Genomic DNA, 24,201 nt, shown 5'->3' with positions numbered 1-24,201 from the left:
AGTAATTGAAATCATATGGAATGGTGCTACAGGGAACTTGTCTGTTCAGTTGTGGGGGAACTATTCTTTTGACATTGAAGTTAACAGGGTGAAAACGAGTATGTACTTCTGAGTGAGTTTTTTATTTTATTTTTTATATACATGTATATACATCTTTTTCTACTGTATGTTATTTTCCTCCCTGTGCTATACACGCAGTAAACAATCTATATGGGTGGCAGGTAGTCTAGCGGTTAGTGTTCGGCCAGTAACCGAAAGGATGTTTGTTCGAATCCCTGAGCTGACAAGGTGAGAATAGTCTGCCGCCGTGCTCTTGAGCAAGGCACTTTACCCTAATTGCTCCAGGGTCGCTGTTGATAATGTCTGACCCTGACTGTAACCCCCATTCACCAAGGCTGTCTCAGGGGGAATTGGCATAGGACAAATATACATGTGAAATAGGATAAATATAAGCACCCACCAAATTATTATTATTAGAATACTTTCTAGGAGAGAAACTTTCACAACAAAATCTCAATTTTTTATGTAAATGAAATGTTATCAAAGGGTCCAGACCCCCTTTTTTTGTGATTTCACGTTTTAGAGAAACATATCCCAAAAACCAAATCACTTCCTCATCCTTGTTGTGTAGTATTGGGTCCCCAAAAAACATGAACAAAAGCTCAAAAAACACTCAAATACATCCTTTTAGAAACGGTAAAGCTCTCAGTATAGTGACACATTTGTTTAGATGTTGTTAACTTGAAATTGTGTCATTATGAACTGCGACCTTATATTACATTTTGTTGCGACTCTAGCATTTTGCAGGTAACTGACAAAATAATGGAAACACTTGAGGAAATCAGGGATACAAAGTGTATTGAAAGCATGGGGTGCTTCCACACAGGAAGTTCCAGACACTTGTAGAAACTATGCCATTGAAGCTGTTCTGGTGGCTCCTGGTGGCCCAATACCCAACACCCTAGTAAGCCACTATATGTGTTTTCTTTATTTTGGCAGTTACCAGCAGGCTACATGGAAAATGGAACCGCTCGAGTTGCGCAAATGGGAATATAACATTGTGGATAAAGTTCAGAATGACAACTTCATGTGTACGAAATCTAAAGACCTGCATCACTATACTGAGAGCTTTGCCATTTCTAAAAGGACATATTTGGGTGTTTTTGGAGATTTTCTTCATGTTTTTTCAGGGCCCCCATACTACACAATGAGGAAGTGATTTGCTGTTTGGGTAAGTTTCTCTAAAACATGTGAAATCACAAATGTGTCCTGGACCCTTCTATAACATTCAATTTACAGAAAAAAGTATTGAAAATGTTTTTTTCAAAATAATCATTTTATAAAACATTATTTTCTCTCTCCCTCAGACTGTGCTCCGGCAGAGCAGGAGAAGCTGTTTGTGCAGAAGCTGCGCCAATGTTGCGTGCTCTTTGACTTCCTGTCGGACCCACTAAGTGACCTGAAATGGAAGGAGGTGAAGCGTGCGGCGCTGAGCGAGATGGTCGAGTACATCACCCACAACAGGAACGTCATCACAGAGCCCGTCTACCCAGAGGTGGTGCACATGGTGAGTGTCAGCAGACTGACTGGAAGAGAGTAGATGAGCCAGCCTTAAGGCTGGGGTGAATATGGCTGTTTTGAGTTGGACTGGGTAGAGTTGGTGTTATGATCATCTGTGCTACCGCCCAGAATGTGCTACTTTCTAACAATTTAAGCTATCCCTCAGAATGTGCTATTTTTATGTCCCGGGTCCCACTGTTCAAAATGAAAGACTAAGGGTAGCACGCTTTAAAACATGTTTCCAACAGAAAGAATACAATACCATGAGAATCTCCATTGAGGCTAGCACATTCTGAGCTGTCAGGTCAGAATTATTAACCAGATTATTAGCCTTTTACAGGGATTTGCTTTACATTTGAGCTCCACAAATTAAGAAAGAGATAGATAGTGACAACACTAGATGTAACAGATAGGAATGGGGTTAATTTCAATTCAAAAAAGTAAACCAAACTGAATTTCCAATTTTCCTCATTGAGGAGCCATTGATATCACACAGCCATACAAAAACTACAAATCTGAAGCATGAAGCAATTCTCTACATGCGTGACCCATCAAGTTAACCTGACGTGGTTTTTAATGTGATAGCTCATTGTGGCCTAGCATAAGGCTGTCATGGATAAGTGTGTAAACGCAGTGAGCCTTTTCAAGTGTCAAAGCATTTCATTCAGTCCATGATTTTAAAATATTCAAATTGTAATGCTTTACCCCGGCTCCCTACTGTATTCTCGCTTGTCTTTCAGCAGACATCACCCAGATTCACTTCGAAGTGTTTTTCTTTTATACATCAAAGCTTCCACAGTAAGAGGTGAAGCTAATGAGTTGTTATAATCATTTGACATTGAATTAAAAACCTCTGTGAATGAATAAATGTATATTTTCTCTTTTTAAAAGCTACATCTGGACTTGAACTTGTTTACCTAGCTAGCAGCTCTGCAACCAACAGAAATAGCAGTGTTCTATATCCTCAGGCCACTTGCACTGTCCCATGATCTGTCTTGACTGGGAATTGCAGTTATAGCTAGCACCCCACAGGGCAAGTCAGTTGATGTTGGAGACAAATGATAACACACTTGGTTCCAATGAAATATGTACAACTGGTTGAGTTGGCCAAGTACAGTGCCTTGCGAAAGTATTCGCCCCCCTTGAACTTTGCGACCTTTTGCCACATTTCAGGCTTCAAACATAAAGATATAAAACTGTATTTTTTTTGTGAAGAATCAACAACAAGTGGGACACAATCATGAAGTGGAATGACATTTATTGGATATTTCAAACTTTTTTAACAAATCAAAAACTGAAAAATTGGGTGTGCAAAATTATTCAGCCCCCTTAAGTTAATACTTTGTAGCGCCACCTTTTGCTGCGATTACAGCTGTAAGTCGCTTGGGGTATGTCTCTATCAGTTTTGCACATCGAGAGACTGACATTTTTTCCCATTCCTCCTTGCAAAACAGCTCGAGCTCAGTGAGGTTGGATGGAGAGCATTTGTGAACAGCAGTTTTCAGTTCTTTCCACAGATTCTTGATTGGATTCAGGTCTGGACTTTGACTTGGCCATTCTAACACATGGATATGTTTATTTTTGTAGATTTTGCTTTATGTTTTGGATCATTGTCTTGTTGGAAGACAAATCTCCGTCCCAGTCTCAGTTCTTTTGCAGACTCCATCAGGTTTTCTTCCAGAATGGTCCTGTATTTGGCTCCATCCATCTTCCCATCAATTTTAACCATCTTCCCTGTCCCTGCTGAAGAAAAGCAGGCCCAAACCATGATGCTGCCACCACCATGTTTGACAGTGGGGATGGTGTGTTCAGCTGTGTTGCTTTTACGCCAAACATAACGTTTTGCATTGTTGCCAAAAAGTTCAATTTTGGTTTCATCTGACCAGAGCACCTTCTTCCACATGTTTGGTGTGTCTCACAGGTGGCTTGTGGCAAACATTAAAACAACACTTTTTATGGATATCTTTAAGAAATGGCTCCAAATCCGGCTTTAAACTTCTTCTATCACATTGCAGGTGCATTCATACGGAGACTTGATTACACACAGGTGGATTGTATTTATCATCATTAGTCATTTAGGTCAACATTGGATCATTCAGAGATCCTCACTGAACTTCTGGAGTTTGCTGCACTGAAAGTAAAGGGGCTGAATAATTTTGCACGCCCAATTTTTCAGTTTTTGATTTGTTAAAGAAGTTTGAAATATCCAATAAATGTCGTTCCCCTTCATGCTTGTGTCCCACTTGTTGTTGATTCTTCACAAAAAAATACAGTTTTATATCTTTATGTTTGAAGCCTGAAATGTGTCAAAAGGTCGCAAAGTTCAAGGGGGCCGAATACTTTCGCAAGGCACTGTAGATACTACTGCCCTGTTTGAAAACTTCAGACATGCGCCCTTCCTTCCTTATCTCCTTGAGGTAAACACAGATCTATAAGTGACTAGATAGAGTGGTAACTTTCTCTCATCCATTACTTTCACCAATTTTATATCTGTGTTTAAGTAAGGTATGAAGGAAGGATCAAGGATGCATTTTAAAGTATTTAAACAGGGCCTATATTTTTTGGACAAAAAAAATCCCAAGGCGATCCTTTTACATTCGATGTAAAATGAAACAACAGCCAGGGAAGCGTTTCGGCTCCATACTGGCCTTCATCAGGGTGATCTACTGAATCTGAGTATACTTTGTTGTGCTTTTCCCACCCTCAGTTTACGGTGAACATGTTCCGAACGTTGCCTCCGTCATCCAACCCCACAGGAGCAGAGTTTGACCCGGAGGAGGACGAGCCTACACTTGAGGCTGCTTGGCCACATCTCCAGGTACCCAGGGCATCTAATAACCTAGCTTACATGGCCCGGGTCGTGTTCATTCGGCACAAAACGGAAGAAAACAGACGGAAACTACCTGGTTTTGTCCTAAACACACATTTTTGTTCATAAAGAGTTTTCTGTTGCATGTCCTAATGAACACACGTCCCTGCTGTTTGAGTAAGATTTAAATGCTGCAAATCGTACATTCTCTGAAGTACAGTGCTGTAAAATGAAAGCATCTAATCAGTTTAGAATTAAAGTCAATTGGACCTTCCCTAACTCTTGGCTCAGACCAAACGAGCACATCTGTTTATTATGGATCATTATTTATTTTATTTATTTATTTCACCTTTATTTAACCAGGTAGGCAAGTTGAGAACAAATTCTCATTTACAATTGCGACATGGCCAAGATAAAGCAAAGCAGTTCGACACATACAAAGACACAGAGTTACACATGGAGTAAAACAAACATACAGTCAATAATACAGTATAAACAAGTCTATATACGATGTGAGCAAATGAGGTGAGATAAGGGAGGTAAAGGCAACAAAAAAAAGGCCATGGTGGCAAAGTAAATACAATATAGCAAGTAAAACACTGGAATGGTAGATTTGCAGTGGAAGAATGTGCAAAGTAGAGATAAAAAATAATGGGGTGCAAAGGAGCAAAATAAACAAATAAATAAATACAGTAGGGAAAGAGGTAGTTGTTTGGGCTAAATTATAGGTGGGCTATGTACAGGTGCAGTAATCTGTGAGCTGCTCTGACAGTTGGTGCTTAAAGCTAGTGAGGGAGATAAGTGTTTCCAGTTTCAGAGATTTTTGTAGTTCATTCCAGTCATTGGCAGCAGAGAACTGGAAGGAGAGGCGGCCAAATAAATAATTGGTTTTGGGGGTGACCAGAGAGATATACCTGGAGCGCGTGCTACAGGTGGTTGATGCTATGGTGACCAGCGAGCTGAGATACCTAGCAGGGTCTTGTAAATGACATGGAGCCAGTGGGTTTGGCAACCCAGTATGAAGCGAGGGCCAGCCAACGAGAGTGTACAGGTCGCAATGGTGGGTAGTATATGGGGCTTTGGTGACAAAACGGATTGCACTGTGATAGACTGCATCCAATTTGTTCAGTAGGGTATTGGAGGCTATTTTGTAAATGACATTGCCGAAGTCGAGGATTGGTAGGATGGTCAGTTTTACAAGGGTATGTTTGGCAGCATGAGTGAAGGATGCTTTGTTGCGAAATAGGAAGCCAATTCTAGATTTAACTTTGGATTGGAGATGTTTGATGTGGGTCTGGAAGGAGAGTTACAGTCTAACCAGACACCTGGGTATTTGTAGTTGTCCACGTATTCTAAGTCAGAGCCGTCCAGAGTAGTGATGTTGGACAGGCGGGCAGGTGCAGGCAGTGATCGGTTGAAGAGCATGCCTTTAGTTTTACTTGTATTTAATTAAGAGCAATTGGATGCCATGGAAGGAGAGTTGTATGGCATTGAAGCTTGCCTGGAGGGTTGTTAACACAGTGTCCAAAGAAGGGCCAGAAGTATACAGAATGGTGTCGTCTGCATAGAGGTGGATCAGAGACTCACCAGCAGCAAGAGCGACATCATTGATGTATACAGAGAAGAGAGTCGGTCCAAGAATTGAACCCTGTGGCACCCCCATAGAGACTGCCAGAGGTCCGGACAGCAGACCCTCCGATTTGACACACTGAACTCTATCAGAGAAGTAGTTGGTGAACCAGGCGAGGCAATCATTTGAGAAACCAAGGCTGTTGAGTCTGCTGATGAGGATGTGGTGATTGACAGAGTCAAAAGCCTTGGCCAGATCAATGAATACGGCTGAACAGTAATGTTTCTTATCGATGGTGGTTAAGATATCGTTTAGGACCTTGAGCGTGGCTGAGGTGCACCCATGACCAGCTCTGAAACCAGATTGCATAGCAGAGAAGGTATGGTGAGATTCTAAATGGTCGGTAATCTGTTTGTTGACTTGGCTTTCGAAGACCTTAGGGGTAGGATAGATGTAGGTCTGTAGCAGTTTGGGTCAAGAGTGTCCCTTTGAAGAGGGGGAAGACCGCAGCTGCTTTCCAATCTTTGGGAATCTCAGAGGGGTGGCAACAATTTCGGCAGATAATTTTAGAAAGAAAGGGTCCAGATTGTCTAGCTCGGCTGATTTGTAGGGGTCTAGATTTTGGGAGAACCAAAGGCTATATCTGTTCCTGGTTCTACATTTCTTGAATGGGGCATGCTTATTTAAGATGGTTAGGAAGGCATTTAAAAAAAATAACCAGGCATCCTCTACTGACGGGATGAGATCAATATCCTTCCAGGATACCCCGGCGAGGTCGATTAGAAAGGCCTGCTCGCTGAAGTGTTTCAGGGAGCGTTTGACAGTGATGAGTGGAGGTCGTTTGACCGCTGACTCATTACGGATGCAGGCAATGAGGCAGTGATCGCTGAGATCTTGGTTGAAGACAGCAGAGGTGTATTTAGAGGGCAAGTTGGTTAGGATGATATCTAATGAGGGTGCCCCTGTTTAAGGCTTTGGGGAGGTACCTGGTAGGTTCATTGATCATTTGTGTGAGATTGAGGGCATCAAGCTTAGATTGTAGGATGGCTGGGGTGTTAAGCATGTTCCAGTGTAGGTCGCCTAGCAGCATGAGCTTTGAAGATAGATGGGGGGCAATCAGTTCACATACGGTGTCCAGATCACAGCTGGGGGCAGAGGGTGGTCTATAGCAGGCGGCAACGGTGAGAGACTTGTTTTTAGAGAGGTGGATTTTTAAAAGTAGAAGTTCAAATTGTTTGGGTACAGACCTGGATAGTAGGACAGAACTCTGCAGGCTATCTTTGCAGTAGATTGCAACACCGCCCCCTTTGGCAGCTCTATCTTGTCTGAAAATTTTGTAGTTCGGGATTCAAATTTCAGAATTTTTGGTTGTCTTCCTAAGCCAGGATTCAGACACAGCTAGAACATCCGGGTTGGCAGAGTGTGCTAAAGCAGTGAATAGAACAAACTTAGGGAGGAGGCTTCTAATGTTAACATGCATGAAACCAAGGCTATTACGGTTACAGAAGTCATCAAAAGAGAGCGCCTTGGGAATAGGAGTGGAGCTAGGCACTGCAGGGCCTGGATTCACCTCTACATCGCCAGAAGAACAGAGGAGGAGTAGGATAAGAGTACGGCTAAAAGCAATAAGAATTGGTCGTCTAGAACGTCTGGAACAGAGAGTAAAAGGAGGTTTCTAGGGGCGATAAAATAGCTTCAAGGTATAATGTACAGACATAGGTATGGTAGGATGTGAATACAGTGGAGGTAAACCTAGGTATTGAGTGATGATGAGAGAGATATTGTCTCTAGAAACATAATTTAAACCAGGAGATGTCATCGCATGTGTGGGTGGTGGAACTAATAGGTTGGATAAGGTATAGTGAGCAGGACTAGAGGCTCTACAGTGAAATAAGCCAATAGACAGCAATGGACAAGGCATATTAAGGAGAGGCATGCTTAGTCGAGTGATCAAAAGGGTCCAGTGAGTAGTGAGGTTGGTTGGGGTCACTGTGATTTAGACAGCTAGCCGGGCCACCGGTAGCAAGCTAGCATAGGATGGAGGTCTGTTATTAGCCACCTTGTGCGTTTCCGTTGGTAGGATTAGTGGGGTTGTGGTAGAGGGGATGAATCCAATTCGCAATTATTTTTTTATTATGATAGGATTTGCATTGGGGAATTACTGTGATTTTACAAAACATTTTTGTAAGGAAAGATTATGACTAGCATTTTGCCCATGATCTTTCTTTATATGCATTCAGCAAATTAGTTATTTGTAAAAGGTTTTCTTTCTTTACAGCTCGTCTACAAATTTTTCCTTCGGTTTTTAGAATCTCCTGACTTTCAACCGAACATAGCAAAGAAGTACATCGACCAAAAATTTGTGATGCAGGTAAGAGCTTATAGAAACATGGATACTCGCACATTGTTGAATGCTCACACAGTTTTATTGTGATGGCAAGGGCATTTCTTTCTTTAAGTGTAAAGTCTTGTCTTTGGTTTTGTGGAGTCTGATGGGAGTGATGTCATGTGTCCACAGCTTTTAGACCTGTTTGACAGTGAGGACCCACGGGAGAGGGACTTCCTCAAAACCACTCTCCACAGGATCTATGGGAAATTCCTGGGACTACGGGCCTACATCAGAAAACACATCAATAATATATTTTATAGGTGAGTTTAATTTCAGCCGATTTGTTTAATCTTAGATATTTTAACACATCAAATTGATTGCTGAAGATTCAATGGTGAATTTGGTTGTTTAGTTTTATAACTACTAAGAAATGTATGTTTTTAGCTGCGTAACTAAATAAAATGGCTCTCTGTTTTTAACAGGTTTATCTATGAGACTGAGCACCATAATGGAATAGCAGAATTACTGGAGATACTCGGAAGGTACACTCTAACCTGTTTACGATATTGGTTCCCAATTGGGAATCAACCCTCCCACGTGCAGCTGAAACGGTGGCGCATGGAACGCAAAACTATTCTTAAAAATATTTAACCTCCACACATTAACAAGTCCAATAGCTCAAATGAAAGATAAACATCTTGTTCATTTAGCCAGCAAGTCAGATTTCTAAAATGTTTTACGGCGAAAACATAGCACATATATATGTAAAACCACCACCAGACACAGCTCATTTCAATAGCCAAAACATGCAATCAACAAACGCAGGATTAAAAAATAAATCGCTCACTAACCTTTTGAAAATCTTCATCAGATGACAGTAATATGACATATTACACAGTACATATTTTTTTTTTTCAATAATATGCCATTTATATCCATAAATGTCCATTTACAGTGAGTTCACCTTCAGAAATTACTCAAAAATGCCCGCAGGAAATCTATGTAGCGCGGCAAGATAACGTAAATAGACATCATAAACTTTGACTAAATATACATGTTCTACATATAGTTAGAAAGATACACTGCTTCTTTATGCAACCGCTGTGTTAGATTTATTTTTAACGTTACAGAAATCGCACACTATTCCATATTGTGAGACAGCGCTCAGTTCCAAGCTACATTTCCACGTAATGTTGGAGTCAACAGAAACACAGATTTAAGCATAAATATTCCCTTACCTTCGATGGTCTTCGTTCAGAATGTTCTGGAAGGCTTCATACTTACCCAATACATCGTTTGGTTTCAAGTCTTGCGTCTTTGTATTAGCTACTGCTAATAACATCAGCTGAAATGCACCCAAAACGTCCTCTGGTCCGGATAAGTTGCGCATCAAAACTTCAAAATTACACATTATATGTCGACTAAACAGGTCAAACTAAGTGCAGAAGCAAGCTTTATGATGTTTTAGACGTGCAAAACAAACTTCAATTCAATCGGCCATCGTCTGCCCTTCTCTTCAGTGCTGGAAACAAAGGAATGGCTGTGACCAATTCGCGCCCATACGCACAGCCTATTCTCTCGTGGCACGCACTAATTTCACTCCCATAGGGTCAATTCTCGCGCGATTTGAACGGTTTGAAGCTCTAATGAAAGAGGACATCTAGCGGAAGAGATAGAAAGTGTCCGCAGAATCATAGCTGGTTGGGAAGGGTGGGGGCCATGACGTCAAAGTTGCTCCAACTTTCATGGCCACAAAAACTAGTTTGGAAGAATGCCTGCCCTGTGAGTTCTGCTATACTTACAGACATAATTCCAACGGTTTTAGAATCTTTAGAGTGTTTTCTATCCAATAATAATTTTTATTTGCATATATTAACAATTTTTGACAGATTTTTTTTCCAGTTTACTAGGGGTACCCAATCTCTCCAAAGGGGGCGTATGTCTGCCATATCCTCAATTAAGCTCTAATCCAGTGTGTCTTGCAGTGGAGTTAGAATAGTTATTTTTGACTGTTATCCAGTCTCATGATGTCTTCTCGACTGCAGATAGGATCTCTAACCATTCATGGTCAGCTGTTGTTTATCCTTTATCCCTTTCATTTTCTGTTACTATTTTTAGTTCAGTTGAATTATTTGTTACTCTGTCCATTCACAGTATAATCAATGGGTTTGCCTTACCACTAAAAGAGGAGCACAAGATTTTCCTGTTAAAGGTCCTGTTGCCTTTGCACAAAGTCAAATCACTTAGTGTCTACCATCCACAGGTAAGCCCTTCTTTTTTTCGTGTTTAATGTCATGTTTATTAGGCACATAAGGTAAGAAAACAGACTGAAACAGGGAGGGACTACCTTTACTTGTCCAAACGTGTGTTTTCATTTTCCTGTGAAAGACATTTTAAAACGTTTTCCATTGTGTGGCCCTAATCAACATGACACAGTTCTGATGATTGTTCTGCTATCAGCCATGCTGCTCTGGGCTCGGTTCAGGAGGGTGAGAAGTTACAGAACGTTCAGATAGAAATGCATTGTGTAGAACAGACACGATTCTCTGTCGTCAAGAATAGGGAGTTGTTTCAACTCTCTTCAATAAATTTCGATCTGCAACTTTCTGATTTTTTCCCTTTTTTTCCCTGCTTAATACTCCTATGGAAATGTATAGAAATCTATGGAAATGGCTGAGTATAGCCCTAGTTATGGCCAGTTGGCACACAGTGGTGTTGTTTCCAGTTGGGTCAGGCCTGTTCAGGCAGTGAGTGGGGGAGGTGAGAGCAGTATCCTGGCTGCTACAAGTTAGCTGTAATCCGATACCTGGCATTCACAAGCCTGAGTTACTATGTCGACAAAGGTCCTTTCCTTGTCAGGGGCCTCTTGCTCTCTCTCGCTCTCTGGGCCGGTATGTGTCTCTTTCCCTGTATGACTGCTGTCAGCCAAGTGGGTCCCTTGAGCTGGTGGAACAGTTCTTAGTCTGCTCTGTGGGCCATTGCATAGCATAGTAACTCAATTAGAGCTTGATCTATGTGTTAGCATCTGTTTTGCCCCAGCCTAATGCAAAATGAGGAAACATTCCTTATAGTAATTGTCATTGCAGTGCAGAACATTGCAGTTATATCGCCGTTATACTGCTAGTATTACTGCGTCGAAAGTATTAGTTACTACAATGATTTGTTTTCGGACTATTTTTGGTGTAAATGTCAAAACAATAAGATTGTGTCTTCACTAATTGAATCATCACTAATTATGTAATATATTGTGTTTTTATTCCACCTAGCTGGCATACTGTGTTGTGCAATTTCTAGAGAAGGACAGCACTCTCACTGAACCAGTAAGTCATGTGAAATTTCTCCTCACATTTCCTTGTGAATCGCTTGTTTATAGTACTTGACCTGAGGCTGTGTCACGTTCTGACCATAGTTCTTTTGTGCTTTCTTTGTTTTAGTGTTGGTCAGGACGTGAGCTGAGTGGGCATTCTCTGTTGTGTGTCTAGTTTTCCCATTTCTATGTTTGCCTGATATGGTTCTTAATCAGAGGCAGGTGTTAGTCATTGTCTCTGATTGGGAACCATATTTAGGTAGCCTATTTTGTGTTGGGTTTTGTGGGTGGTTGTTTTCTGTCTTTGTGTCTATGCACCAGATAGGACTGTTTCGTTTTTTTTACATTTGTTGTTTTGGTATTTTGTAGTGTTCACATTTATGGTCTTTATTAAACATGTTGAACTCTAACCACGCTGCACTTTGGTCCGATCCTTCGTCCACAGAAGAAAGCCGTTACAGAACCACCCACCAAACAAGGACCAAGCAGCAGCAGGAGAGGCAGCAATATTGAGAGATGAACTTGGGAGGAAATCCTAGACGGGAGAGGACCCTGGGCACAGCCAGGGGAATATCGCCGCCCCAAGGCAGAGCTGGAGGCAGCGAAGGAGGAGAGGCGCTGGTATGAGGAGGCAGCATGGCGGCGCGGATGGAAGCCCGAGAGTCACCCCCAAAAATGTATTGGGGAGGGGGCACACAGGGAGTATGGCGAAGCCAGGTAGGAGACCTGCGCCAACTTCCTGTGCTTACCGGAGAGCGAGAGGGACCGGGCAGGCACCGTGTTATGCTGTGGAGCGCACGGTGTCCCCAGTGCGGGTGCATAGCTCGGTGCGGTACATAACAGCTCCTCGTATCGGCCGGGCTAGAGTGGGCATCGAGCCAGGTGCCATGAAAACGGCTCTACGCATCTTGTCTCCAGTGCGTCTCCTTGGGCCGGCATACATTGCACCAGCCTTACGCATGGTGTCCCCGGTTCGCCAGCACAGCCCAGTGCGGGCTATTCCACCTCGCCTCACTGGCAGGGAGACCGGGAGCATTCAACCAGGTAAGGTTGGGCAGGATCGGTGCTCAAGAGCTCCAGTGCGCCTGCACGGTCCGGTCTATCCAGTGCCACCTACACGCACCAGCCCTCCGATGGCAGCCTGTGCATGTCCAGAGCCCTGTACTCCCTGTTCCTCCTCCCCGCACTCGCCCTGAGGTGCGTGTCCTCAGCCCAGTACCACAAGTGCCGGCACCATGCACCAGGCCTACAGTGCGCCTCGTCTGTCCGGAGCCGCCAGAGTCTCCCGCCTGTCCGGAGCCGCCAGAGTCTCCCGCCTGTCCGGAGCCGCCAGAGTCTCCCGCCTGTCCGGAGCCGCCAGGGTCTCCCGCCTGTCCGGAGCCGCCAGGGTCTCCCGCCTGTCCGGAGCCGCCAGGGTCTCCCGCCTGTCCGGAGCCGCCAGGGTCTCCCGCCTGTCCGGAGCCGCCAGGGTCTCCCGCCTGTCCGGAGCCGCCAGGGTCTCCCGCCTGTCCGGAGCCGCCAGGGTCTCCCGCCTGTCCGGAGCCGCCAGGTTCTCCCGCCTGTCCGGAGCCGCCAGGGTCTCCCGCCTGTCCGGAGCCGCCAGGGTCTCCCGCCTGTCCGGAGCCGCCAGGGTCTCCCGCCTGTCCGGAGCCGCCAGGGTCTCCCGCCTGTCCGGAGCCGCCAGGGTCTCCCGCCTGTCCGGAGCCGCCAGGGTCTCCCGCCTGTCCGGAGCCGCCAGGGTCTCCCGCCTGTCCGGAGCCGCCAGGGTCTCCCGCCTGTCCGGAGCCGCCAGAGTCTCCCGCCTCTCCGGAGCCGCCAGAGTGTCCCGCCTGTCCGGAGCCGCCCCTCAGTCCAGAGCCGGCCCTCAGTCCGGAGCCGCCCCTCAGTCCGGAGCCGCCCCTCAGTCCAGTGGGGCCACTTAGTAGGGTTGACAATCCTAGGTCGGCAGCGAGGGTCGCCGTTACTAGGAGGAGACTAAAGCGGACAAAGACTATGGTGGAGTGGGGTCCACGTCCTGCGCCAGAGCCGCCACCGCAGACAGATGCCCACCCAGACCCTCCCCTATAGGTTCAGGTTTCGCGGCTGAAGTCCGCACCATGGGAGGGGGGGGGGGGGTAATGTCACGTTCTGACCATAGTTATTTTGTGTTTTCTTTGTTTTAGTGTTGGCCAGGACGTGAGCTGAGTGGGCATTCTCTGTTGTGTGTCTAGTTTTCCCATTTCTATGTTTGGCCTGATATGGTTCTCAATCAGAGGCAGGTGTTAGTCATTGTCTTTGATTGGGAACCATATTTAGGTAGCCTGTTTTGTGTTGGGTTTTGTGGGTGGTTGTCTTCTATCTTTGTGTCTATGCACCAGATAGGACTGTTTCGGTTTTTCACATTTGTTGTTTTGGTATTTTGTAGTGTTCACGTTTATGGTCTTTATTAAACATGTTGAACTCTAACCACGCTGCGCTTTGGTCCGATCCTTCGTCCACAGAAGAAAGCCGTTACAGGCTGAAGTTGTATTGCTTGTTCCTTCTGTGTTGTATTGCATCATCTCAGAAGGTATTGCTATTGCAATGCATATCAACCAATTTATCAAAATTGATCGGTTTTGATAAAAAGTGTAAATGCTCATTACAAGTTTATAAATAATTTACTAATTTATTATTCGCATATACACTATAAAAAAAGGTAATATTAAAGTAAATGCTTATTCATGGAAGTCATTATAAAGTGTTGCTAACTAATATATTGGTCAATATCCACTCCACTCACTGATCATTGTCTTCCCAGGTGGTAATGGCCCTTCTCAAATACTGGCCAAAGACTCACAGCCCCAAAGAGGTGATGTTCCTCAATGAGCTGGAGGAGATTCTGGATGTCATTGAGCCGTCTGAGTTCGTCAAAATCATGGAGCCACTCTTCAGGCAGCTGGCAAAGTGTGTGTCCAGCCTGCACTTCCAGGTGACTGACCCTCTGACCCCATGCCCCACAGGAACCCTGTTATTGGTGCCATTTGATCTTTAGAGTCATTATAATCTTGTGGGAAAGTAAAATTCAGTAGTGAAATGCTTTTATTTGGTTCCGAGAACTAAGCAGTCCATTACAATGGAAACAAAACAAGAACCAGGAATTTAAGGGTTATGCCTGGATCAGACTTGTAGTAGAGAACTGATATACAGTCAGGTCCATAATTATTGGCACCCTTGATAAAAATAATAGGCTCAAAAAAATTGGGAAATTATATTATTTTATAATACAATTGCAAAGAGAAATACATTTTGTTTAACAAGTAATAAAAAATTATCTCAAAAAGGTAAGGGTCAAAATTATTTGCACCCCTGTTTTCAATACTCTATCACCCTACCATGCGAGGATAACGACACTGAGCCTATTTCTAAAATGTTTTATGTGATTGGAGAACAATTTGGGAGGGATTTTAGACCATTCTTCCATAAAGAATCGTTCCAGATCCTTGATATCCTTTGTTTGCTCTTTTGGACTGCCCTATTCAGTTCAAACCATAGGTTTTCAAGGTATCAAGTACAGAGACTTGAACCCAAAGTGGTCAATGAACTATTTATTTGTGAATTTTGATGAGTGCTTGGGGTTATTGTCTTGTTGGAAGATCAACTTGCGGCTAAGATCCCTCCCAATGAGTTGTCCATTCTCATAAAACATTTCAGAAAATGGCTGTGTCATTATCCTCACACGGGTGGTTGCTGAAGTATTGAAAACAGGGGTGCCAATACTTTTGAACCCTGTCTTTTAGAGACTGTTTGTATTACCTGTTAATAAACAAATTATTTCTCTGAGCATTGCATAGTTTTTTGAGAATGCAATATACATCAGCATTTGTATTTATTTTATACAGTCTTTTTCGCTCATCTTTTATCAAGGGTGCCCATAATTATAGGCTTGAGGGAAGGATGTGACATGTTAATTTTGTCACCTTTTTGTTTCATCTTTCAAGACTACTCATCAGTAGTACTCTTATTGCCCCTCTAATGCTCCTGCAATTTATGGGATAGGTCACTCAAAATACATATTAATTTCCTTATCCTGAAAGCAGTCTATGGACAAGAAGAGGGTGTCCCTTACCCTTCTGATGCCCTACAGTATATGGCTTCCCCTTCCGTTATCATATTGAGTGAGATGTCCTGACCGATGGTGCTGTATGCTTGTGGTCACTGTGCAGGTAGCAGAGAGAGCTCTGTACTACTGGAACAATGAGTACATCATGAGTCTAATCAGTGACAATGCAGCCAAAATCCTGCCCATCATGTTCCCGGCACTCTACCGTAACTCCAAGACCCACTGGAACAAGTAAGTAGCCCCTCCAAGTGGGCCGCGTTCATTGGGCACCAAACGAAAGATGACAAACTGAAATAGGGAGGGACTAATAAATGCAACTTTTTCATTGCAAAACATGTTCTGCTTTGTGGCCTATTCAGAATGCCCCATTGGTCACTTACTTCCATTTCTCAGGACATGCAGTGTCAGCCAGACCTGGGTTCAAATGTTATTTGTTTTCTTTCAAAAATGTTGATTGAGCTTGCCTGGTGCAATGGAACCAATATAATAGTCCCAAAAGTGCGCACCCATCTGGCACTCCAGGCAGGCTCAATCAAACGTTCAGTTTTGAAAAATTTCCAATAATCCATATTAGAACCCAGGCCCCTAGGAAATGTATAGAATTTAGCTGAATTGGAAAGACATTGCCCCTTCAATGTCAACACCTTACCAAACAGTTTTATGTGGAATGAGAGTTATTTAACTTAAGCTGCTCTGAAAGTGCAGTGTTGAGTCAACATTAGTACAGACCTACTTTACTCATTCCCCTGAATCAAATTTTGGTTTGGGATGGAGGACAGGGCTGCCTTTTAAGACATGACGGTAGACTGACTCAATTCTGTGTGTGCGTGCGTGTGTGCAGGACCATCCATGGCCTCATCTACAACGCTCTCAAGCTCTTCATGGAGATGAACCAGAAGCTGTTTGATGACTGCACACAGCAGTTCAGAGCAGAGAAAAATAAGTATGTAAACAATATCATTTGAGATGAGCATAATTATCTGAAGTCTTGAATTGTAGCTAAGACTATGAATTATGATGTAATATTATCATTTACATTTGTACATGGCAAATGCTGACTAAAGATTGTAATGTAGACTATTGCAATCTAGAAGCTTCAGAAAGGAGCTTTAGTGTTTTTAACAGGAAACCAGTGTAGCGAGGCTAGCACTAGAGTAATATGATACATTTTTTTGGTTCTAGTCAAGATTCTAGCAATTGTGTTTAGCACTAACTGAAGCTTATTTAGCCCTTTATCTGGGTAGCCGGAAAGTAGAGCATTGCAGTAGTCTAACCTAGAAGTAACAAAAGCATGGATACATTTTTCTGCATCATTTTTGGACAGAAAATTTCAGATTTTTGCAATGTTACGTAGATGGAAAAAAGCTGTCCTTGAAATAGTCTTGATGTGTTCGTCAAAAGAGAGATCAGCGTCCAGAGTCACGCCAAGGTCCTTCAGTTTTATTTGAGACGACTGTACAACCATCAAGATTAGTTGTCAGATTCAACAGAAGATCTCTTTGTTTCTTGGGAACTAGATCTAGCATCTCTGTTTTGTCCGAGTTTAAAAGTAGAACATTTGCCGCCATCCACTTCCTTTTGTCTGAAACACAGGTTTCCAGGGAGGGCAATTTTGGGGCTTCACCATGTTTCATCGAAATGTACAGCTGTGTGTCGTCTGCATAGCAGTGAAAGTAAACATTATGTTTCCGAATGACATCACCAAGAGGTAAAATATATAGTGAAAACAATAGTGGTCCTAAAATGGAGCCTGAGTAACACCAACATTTACAGTTGATTTGTCAGAGGACAAACTATCCACAGACCAATTTGGGTTTCCAATCTCTCCAAAATTATGTGGTGATCGATGGTATCAAAAGCAGCACTAAGGTCTAGGAGCACGAGGACAGATGCAGAGCCTCGGTCTGCTGCCATTAAAAGGACATTTACCAGCTTCACAAGTGCAGTCTCAGTGCTATGATGGGGTTTAAAACCAGACTGAAGCATTTTGTATACATTGTCTTCAGGAAGCCAGTGATTTGCCCCCGCAACAGCTTTTTCAAAAAAATTTGAGAGGAATGGGAGATTCGATATAGGCCGATTTTTAGTTTTTTTTTTTTTTTCTGGGTCAAGGTTTGGCTTTTTCAAGAGGCTTTACTACTGCCACTTTTGATGAGTTTGGTACACATCTGGTGGATAGACAGCCATTTATTATGTTCAACATAGGAGGGCCAAACACAGGAAGCACCTCTTTCAGTAGTTTAGTTGGAATAGGGTCCAGTACACAGCTTGAAGGTTTAGAGGCCATGATTATTTTAATCAATGTGTCAAGATATATAATATTAAGAAACTTGAAAGTTCTGCTTGCTGAGATTGACATTTCTTGAAGTTTCAGTATACCGTGCAACACAGCTATAGATTGATTCAATGTTTAGACTATTTTAATGATGACTATAGATTATGATTCAATATTCTCATTCAGATTTTCATACCCTAAGCGACTTATAGGTAACTGCCAAAATAATGGAAACACTTGAGTAAATGAGGGATACAATGTATATTGAAAGCAGGTGCTTCCACACAGTTCTGGTTCCTGAGTTAATTACGTAATTAGCATCAATCATGCTTAGGATCTTGTATAAAAATGCTGGGCAATCCAATATTTTGACTACCATGGCTAAGCCCCAGGGGAGAAGACTGCCCCCTCTCATTGAAGCCATGGAAGTTCAAGGCGCAGTACTGTTAGCAGAAAACAGGATCCCCCCCCAGTATAATTATTATAAATTATAAATGTCAATTTTTGTTTAATTAAACCATTTTGAATTACAATCATGGTACCAATAATTGCTTCTAATAGACCAGATATATGTTCTTCAACCAATTTTATTTGAAAGTCACACATTAATTTTGTTCCTAATTGCAGCCTGCAGCCTTCAATTTGAGTTAATCAATGAGAGGGGGCGGCACTGAGCTAGCATGCAACAGAACTTCCTTGAGTAGCTCAAACTGCGCATGTTATGTTTTCATGAGGCACCATCTTAACTGGCTTCAATGCGATATTGAGTCTTAAAATTAATAGTGTCACGTGATTGATGGATTTGTCCACTCTTTTTACAGACATTGCTATAGAATGATAATGACCCCATCCACAGGGCACGAGTGGTCACTGAATTGTTTGATGAGCATAAAAACGATGTAAGCCATTTGCCATGGGCGTGTCAGTCATCAGATCTCAACCTAATTGAACAAAACAAATTATGGAATTTCTCATGGAAGAATGCGTTCCATACGCTTGTAGAATCTATGCCAACGTGCATTGAAGCTGTTCTGGCTCGCCTGGCCCAACACCCTATTAAGACACTTTTATGTTGGCATTTCCTTTATTTTGGCAGTTACTTGTAGATTGTAATGGCACATTTTATTTAACCTTTATTTAACTAGGCAAGTTAATTAAGAAAAAAATCTTATTCCAATGACGGCCTACCCTGGCCAAACCCAGACGATGCTGGGACAATTGTGCGCCCACCCTATGGGACTCCCAATCACAGCCGGATGTGATACAGCCTGGATTCGAACCAGGGACTGTAGTGATGCCTCTTGCCTTAGAATGTTGGTTCACTCGGGATCCTCCTGTTGATGACTATAGATTATTATTATTTTTAAAATATATATTTTGGGTAACAGACATGTACAATGTGGACCCAGAGGATATCACTTGAAAGTATTAATTAAAACACTTGTTTCCAAAGTGGTCCTCGACGGTAAAAACAACACAATGATTAAAAGGTAAGACACAATTACAAACAACCATAAATACATTAATTTATATTGACATCCTTAAAGTGGCACTTTTCCCTAACCTTAAAAATCAACCATATTAATTGCACATCATACCGATCCTTCAAATAAATACACCTGACCAGCAGTAGGGGGCACAAGGGGCAGTGGAGTGGTTTCTCTTACTTAGACAACCTTTTCCAAATGTAAAACCTTTTAAAGCCATTTGTAATTTTTCTTTGCTTGATCTCTACTCCATAGACAAATGCCTGCATAGAAAAACGTGCTCCTCACAGTACTGTTTACTCTTGGGATTTTACAAGACATAACACTAGATGATGATGTTGACGTTTTGTCTGTTTCGTCCTATAGAGAAAAGGCCAAGTCAAAAGAGAGGGAAGAGGCCTGGCTCAAGATTGAGAACCTTGCCAAATCCAATCCACATGTGAGTGAGGGACACATCTGCACTAAGACTCACAACTGCATTGTTTGTGTGTGCCATCTAAAGAGCTGAAGTTGTTTTATTTTCTTTCTGTACCCCCTGAGGACTGTTCTGGTATGCTGTGCAGAGCATGACCAGTTGTTATACTCATGCACTGCAAGTGATTGGTTGGGTGCCATAGCCAATGAGTTCAACCTATCTACTAAATTGCATTCCCAATATCTTGTTTTATTCTAGGTAGTGTGGTAATGTTGATATTGGATCAGAGTCCTAGTGAAAGGTAAAATTATATTTTATGATATCTACTTAATCACGGTACTAACGTACATCTTTTAGATTTAGAGGCTTCAACTGAATGATCAATGTCTGTACGTCGTCCATTTAAATTATAACCAAATCACAAGCAATGACTCCAGCATCAGAGTTTCAACCCTTCTGCTTATCTAACCTCTGATTCCATATTTCTTTGCATGCAACAAGTTCCCATTGTTTTTGTCTTTACTTTGTGTTATATTAGTTTCTTATGTGTGTTGATTCCACTGTCCTCAATGGACCAGTAGAAATGGAGTCTGATGGTCTATTAACCTCTGAAGAAGTTCACAGGTTAAAAAAGACAGTAACGGAAGAATCCACTCAGGTAAATGTTGACTTCTTTATCTACCAATGCTGGTCCAGGATCAGGTTCCCTCCGTACCTGTAGTCTCATTCATTATGATCTAAATGGATCCTAGATCCTCTCCTACTCTGATACATTTTATGAATATGGGCCCTGACCTCTCTTCAAAATGGGCATAGCTCCTATAGAGAAGGAATGACAAGTCAAACTATGGACTGAACACTGGAATCAAGTACATTTGTTATTGTCTGTTATGTACAGTATCTACTGGATCTGCCTTGCATGTGTTTTTAAATGGCATGGGGGTAGTCCTGGTAGCTTATCACTAACATTTCATCAACTATTTTCTCACCTTCCTGTTTGGTGTTTCTTCTTTGAAACTTGGATTAGTTCATTTAAGATGATGCATGGTTAGCATTTTTTTGTCAATTGAGAAAGTTTAGCATGAATTTGATGTGAACAAGGAAGTGGTACTTGTGGCAAACTTGGTAGTGCTTAACCCAAGGGAAATAATGCAGTTACACAAGCTAACTATTTTATTCCTTTGGAGCTAACTGTCACCTCTAACCCTCCCCAGTTACAACAGAGAGACCAGAGAAAAGACCGTCCTCTGGTGCATCGGATCTCCCTCAGGACATCTACACCGCAAAAGCCTTGGAGACCCATCGTCGCGCCGATGACATGATCACCACCCACAATGGGCTCTAGGTCTGCCCCTCCTCTCTCTTCTCTTCTGTCCAGTCCCCTAAAGGAGTACCCTCGCCCCTTCACACCCCACCTCCCAACCCACACAGCACATTCAGAATACTGGCCCGGTTTCCCTATCTCGCCAGTACACTGCCCCACCTCCCTCGGATTTCTGCTTTCTCTGGTGTTTATTTTGGGGGGAGGGTTGGGGCCGCAACTCTTTTAGCTGTCGGTCCTGCGGAGTCATTGTTTTCCTTATTGTTTCCGCTGAATTGTGCATAAAACAGTATATCGGCTCATCCCTCCCTGCTCTTATTGTATGAATGAAAATGGGGACGTTTCGTTCCACCTGCGACATGACAAGCTCATGTGAAATGCACAACAAACGTAGAGAGCAGAAACTGAATGAGGGAGACTTCTTTTCTTCTTCTGTCTTCTGTTTTCTGTCAAGGGGAAACAACCAAAAACAGATGGTTAGATGGAGGGGTAGGACTGTTGGATCGACTTTCCTGACTTTATTTTTTATCCCAGGGACATCTGCCAGTGCCATGACGGATGTTTTGACAATTGTTTTTAATAAGCTGAAGAGCAACAGGGCTGTCTAAAGTGACTGATCCATCTGTTCTGATGAAGTCACATTGTGACAGGGATTGAGAGAGGGAGGAAGTGATGTTCTCTGTGGACACTAGACTCTTTACACTCTACAGTTTGTGCCATATAAAAGTTGTATTTTGTCTTATTTCCTTTCTCATACCCATCTGTTGAATTCCATCTGCAATATGTGAGCTGGAAATTTCACAGTGAAATTATTGACAGAAATATTGACAGTTCAAACAATGGTTTATTTCATATAGAGAAACACATTGGGTGGTTGTTAGTTTCAACCCTGTTTGTCATACTCAAAGCCCCTCTTAGACATTTCAACATCTGTAGCCAGTTTTTACTGGAATCACAATATGACACCTTACCTGGGGGTATCACATAATGAGTAGTTATTTGGGATGCAAGATGATTTGTAGATCAGTGTTTCTGCACAGCCTGACTGCAATCTAGTCCATCTTAAATGCATACCCCACTGGGCACACACTGGTTGAATCAATGTTTCCATGTAATTTCAATGAAATTAAGTTGAACCAATGTGGAATAGACATTGAGTTGATGATCCAGGCTTCAGCAGTCCTGGAGCTACTTGCTAGTCAAGCATTGACCTCCATTCGTTTCAGAGGTACCCATGATATCACTGGTCGTGTTCATCTCGCACCCCCCCCCCCCCCCCCCCCCAGCATGCTCACTATTCCCCCTGTCGTTTTTTAAATTTTTACCACCACCCTCTTATCCAGATGTGCTTCTCTGTGGAGCTGAATGGACTAAGCAAAGAACAAAACAAATTATTCACTTCCATAAGACATCCTTTTCGAAGACATCGGAGTGCTTTTTATCATGAGGAGAAATATGAAAGAATTTTTGGCCCCAATGAGGAGAATAGCAACACTGTTTGGATGGGAAAACCATTTCATGTGACGGTTAAATGGCCATATGTGTCCATTGCCAATAATATATAGTAGAGACCGAGCGGTGATTCCAGACCTGAATAACTCTTGGAAGTAGATGAATCGTGTAGTTGTTAAGAAAAAGTATATTGAACTACCTAAAAAGCACTTCCTGTAAACTTGAAAGATGTGACATGTTTGTGTATATTCAAATGAAGCTCTGTATCCCGTTGAGTATATATGTACAGTCTATTCTGCTTTCTCAAGTCAGGAAGCTGTCAAATCCAGGAGTGTTTTGGACATTAACATTTACAAGTGGATCGTCTCTTGAACCATTGTTTGAACTTTTGTGTTGTCCCTGGTAACTTATAGCCTGGATGCTAGTTTTAGCATTGTTGCTGCCAATGGAAATGGCCAATGCTAAAACAGACAGATCGAGGCTTGGCAACTGTATTATTCATATTTGCTTGAATGGAAAAGGTGTACATTTATACAAACAATGTTAAACATGTATTTTTTTTCCCCTGGAAGAATGGCACTCACCAAAACAATTTCTATCCTAAAATAATATATTTGCTTTTTATTTAACGGTATTGGTTTAAGATATTTTATCAGTTTGCATTTTGTTTTTGATCGAACTGTCGTTTTTGTGTAGACCCATCGATAAATGACTCGTAAAACAAGTTAGACGGGGAAAAAAATGTTGGAGACTGTTTTTCTAAATTCTTTGCTTGACCGCAGCATCTTTGCAGGATTTTAGTTGAACATGTACTTTACAAAATATAATAACTTGACAAGTGTCCTTTTGTATGTGACCTGTACTATATGGCTTCATTTAATATTGTGTACATATGATTTACTTTGTTTTATGTAGCGTTATAGATCTAGATTTTGTACAAAATGGTCCTCTGTACAGAATAAAACATCAATAGCAATGACAAGAAGTCAATGTGGCACATACATTCTTTTCCTCTTTCACTTGTAACTTTGCATTATTAAATATGTCATAATTGTATCTGTTTGAACTCTTCAAGGTTTGTTCCCTATTCAAAATGTCTTTGACCAGATTTCAGTCCATAGCCTTTGAGCTTTTCTCACAGTTTCAAGTGGTGTACATCTATATTGAATGAATAAAGAGAATATTTGATTTTATATTTTCAACCATACATCAATTCTGGAGTCATATTACTTAACGGGAAGTCTCAACGTGGACAGTTGTTAGGAGTTTTGACAGTTTAAGTATGATTGACCTGAAATAAAAAGGGTTAGCAAAACTACTATATAATATAGTAAGTAGTATACTGTAAGTTAGTCTAAACTTTTTTTGCAGTGTGCGGACAGCACTTCTGTCACTGCTTTTATAGAACTAACCATGATAAAATGTCTCTCAAATCAATCTAGAGTACATACTCATATTCTTAATAGACTGTCCAATAGAGAGTGAAATGTTGTGAAATGTAATGATCCTTTTTTTGTCGTACTGTTGAGCTGAGCATACTACTGAAATCATTGTAGGTAACTTTATTGACCACGAGGACTCTAAATAACCTATTT

The 24,201-nt window shown here is 42.1% G+C and overlaps 1 protein-coding gene across 15 annotated transcripts in view; it reads left to right on the top strand.

Moving 5' to 3' along the window:
- LOC110505199 (serine/threonine-protein phosphatase 2A 56 kDa regulatory subunit gamma isoform) overlaps positions 1-23,813 on the top strand; it is a 49,885-nt gene extending 26,072 nt beyond the window's left edge. For 2 of the 15 annotated variants that reach the window (XM_036962317.1, XM_036962318.1), the window contains 13 exons: positions 1,368-1,567; positions 4,268-4,378; positions 8,218-8,310; positions 8,458-8,588; positions 8,751-8,810; positions 10,423-10,531; positions 11,535-11,588; positions 14,355-14,525; positions 15,760-15,887; positions 16,498-16,599; positions 19,785-19,857; positions 20,458-20,491; positions 21,048-23,813. In XM_036962317.1, the coding sequence (XP_036818212.1) occupies positions 1,368-1,567; positions 4,268-4,378; positions 8,218-8,310; positions 8,458-8,588; positions 8,751-8,810; positions 10,423-10,531; positions 11,535-11,588; positions 14,355-14,525; positions 15,760-15,887; positions 16,498-16,599; positions 19,785-19,857; positions 20,458-20,491; positions 21,048-21,178 (1,397 nt within the window). In that variant the 3' untranslated portion in view covers positions 21,179-23,813. Of the gene's footprint in view, positions 1-1,190; positions 1,232-1,367; positions 1,568-4,267; positions 4,379-8,217; positions 8,311-8,457; positions 8,589-8,750; positions 8,811-10,422; positions 10,532-11,534; positions 11,589-14,354; positions 14,526-15,759; positions 15,888-16,497; positions 16,600-19,384; positions 19,422-19,784; positions 19,860-20,091; positions 20,141-20,447; positions 20,492-21,047 lie in introns of those variants that run through there. The other 13 variants (XR_005039468.1, XR_005039465.1, XR_005039466.1 and 10 more) reach the window with 13 other exon arrangements.
- The last annotated feature ends 388 nt before the right edge of the window (positions 23,814-24,201 follow it).

Source organism: Oncorhynchus mykiss, chromosome 25 (genome assembly GCF_013265735.2).
Source record: "Oncorhynchus mykiss isolate Arlee chromosome 25, USDA_OmykA_1.1, whole genome shotgun sequence".
Lineage (NCBI taxonomy): Eukaryota > Metazoa > Chordata > Actinopteri > Salmoniformes > Salmonidae > Oncorhynchus > Oncorhynchus mykiss.
This window is presented reverse-complemented; position numbering and strand designations above follow the sequence as displayed.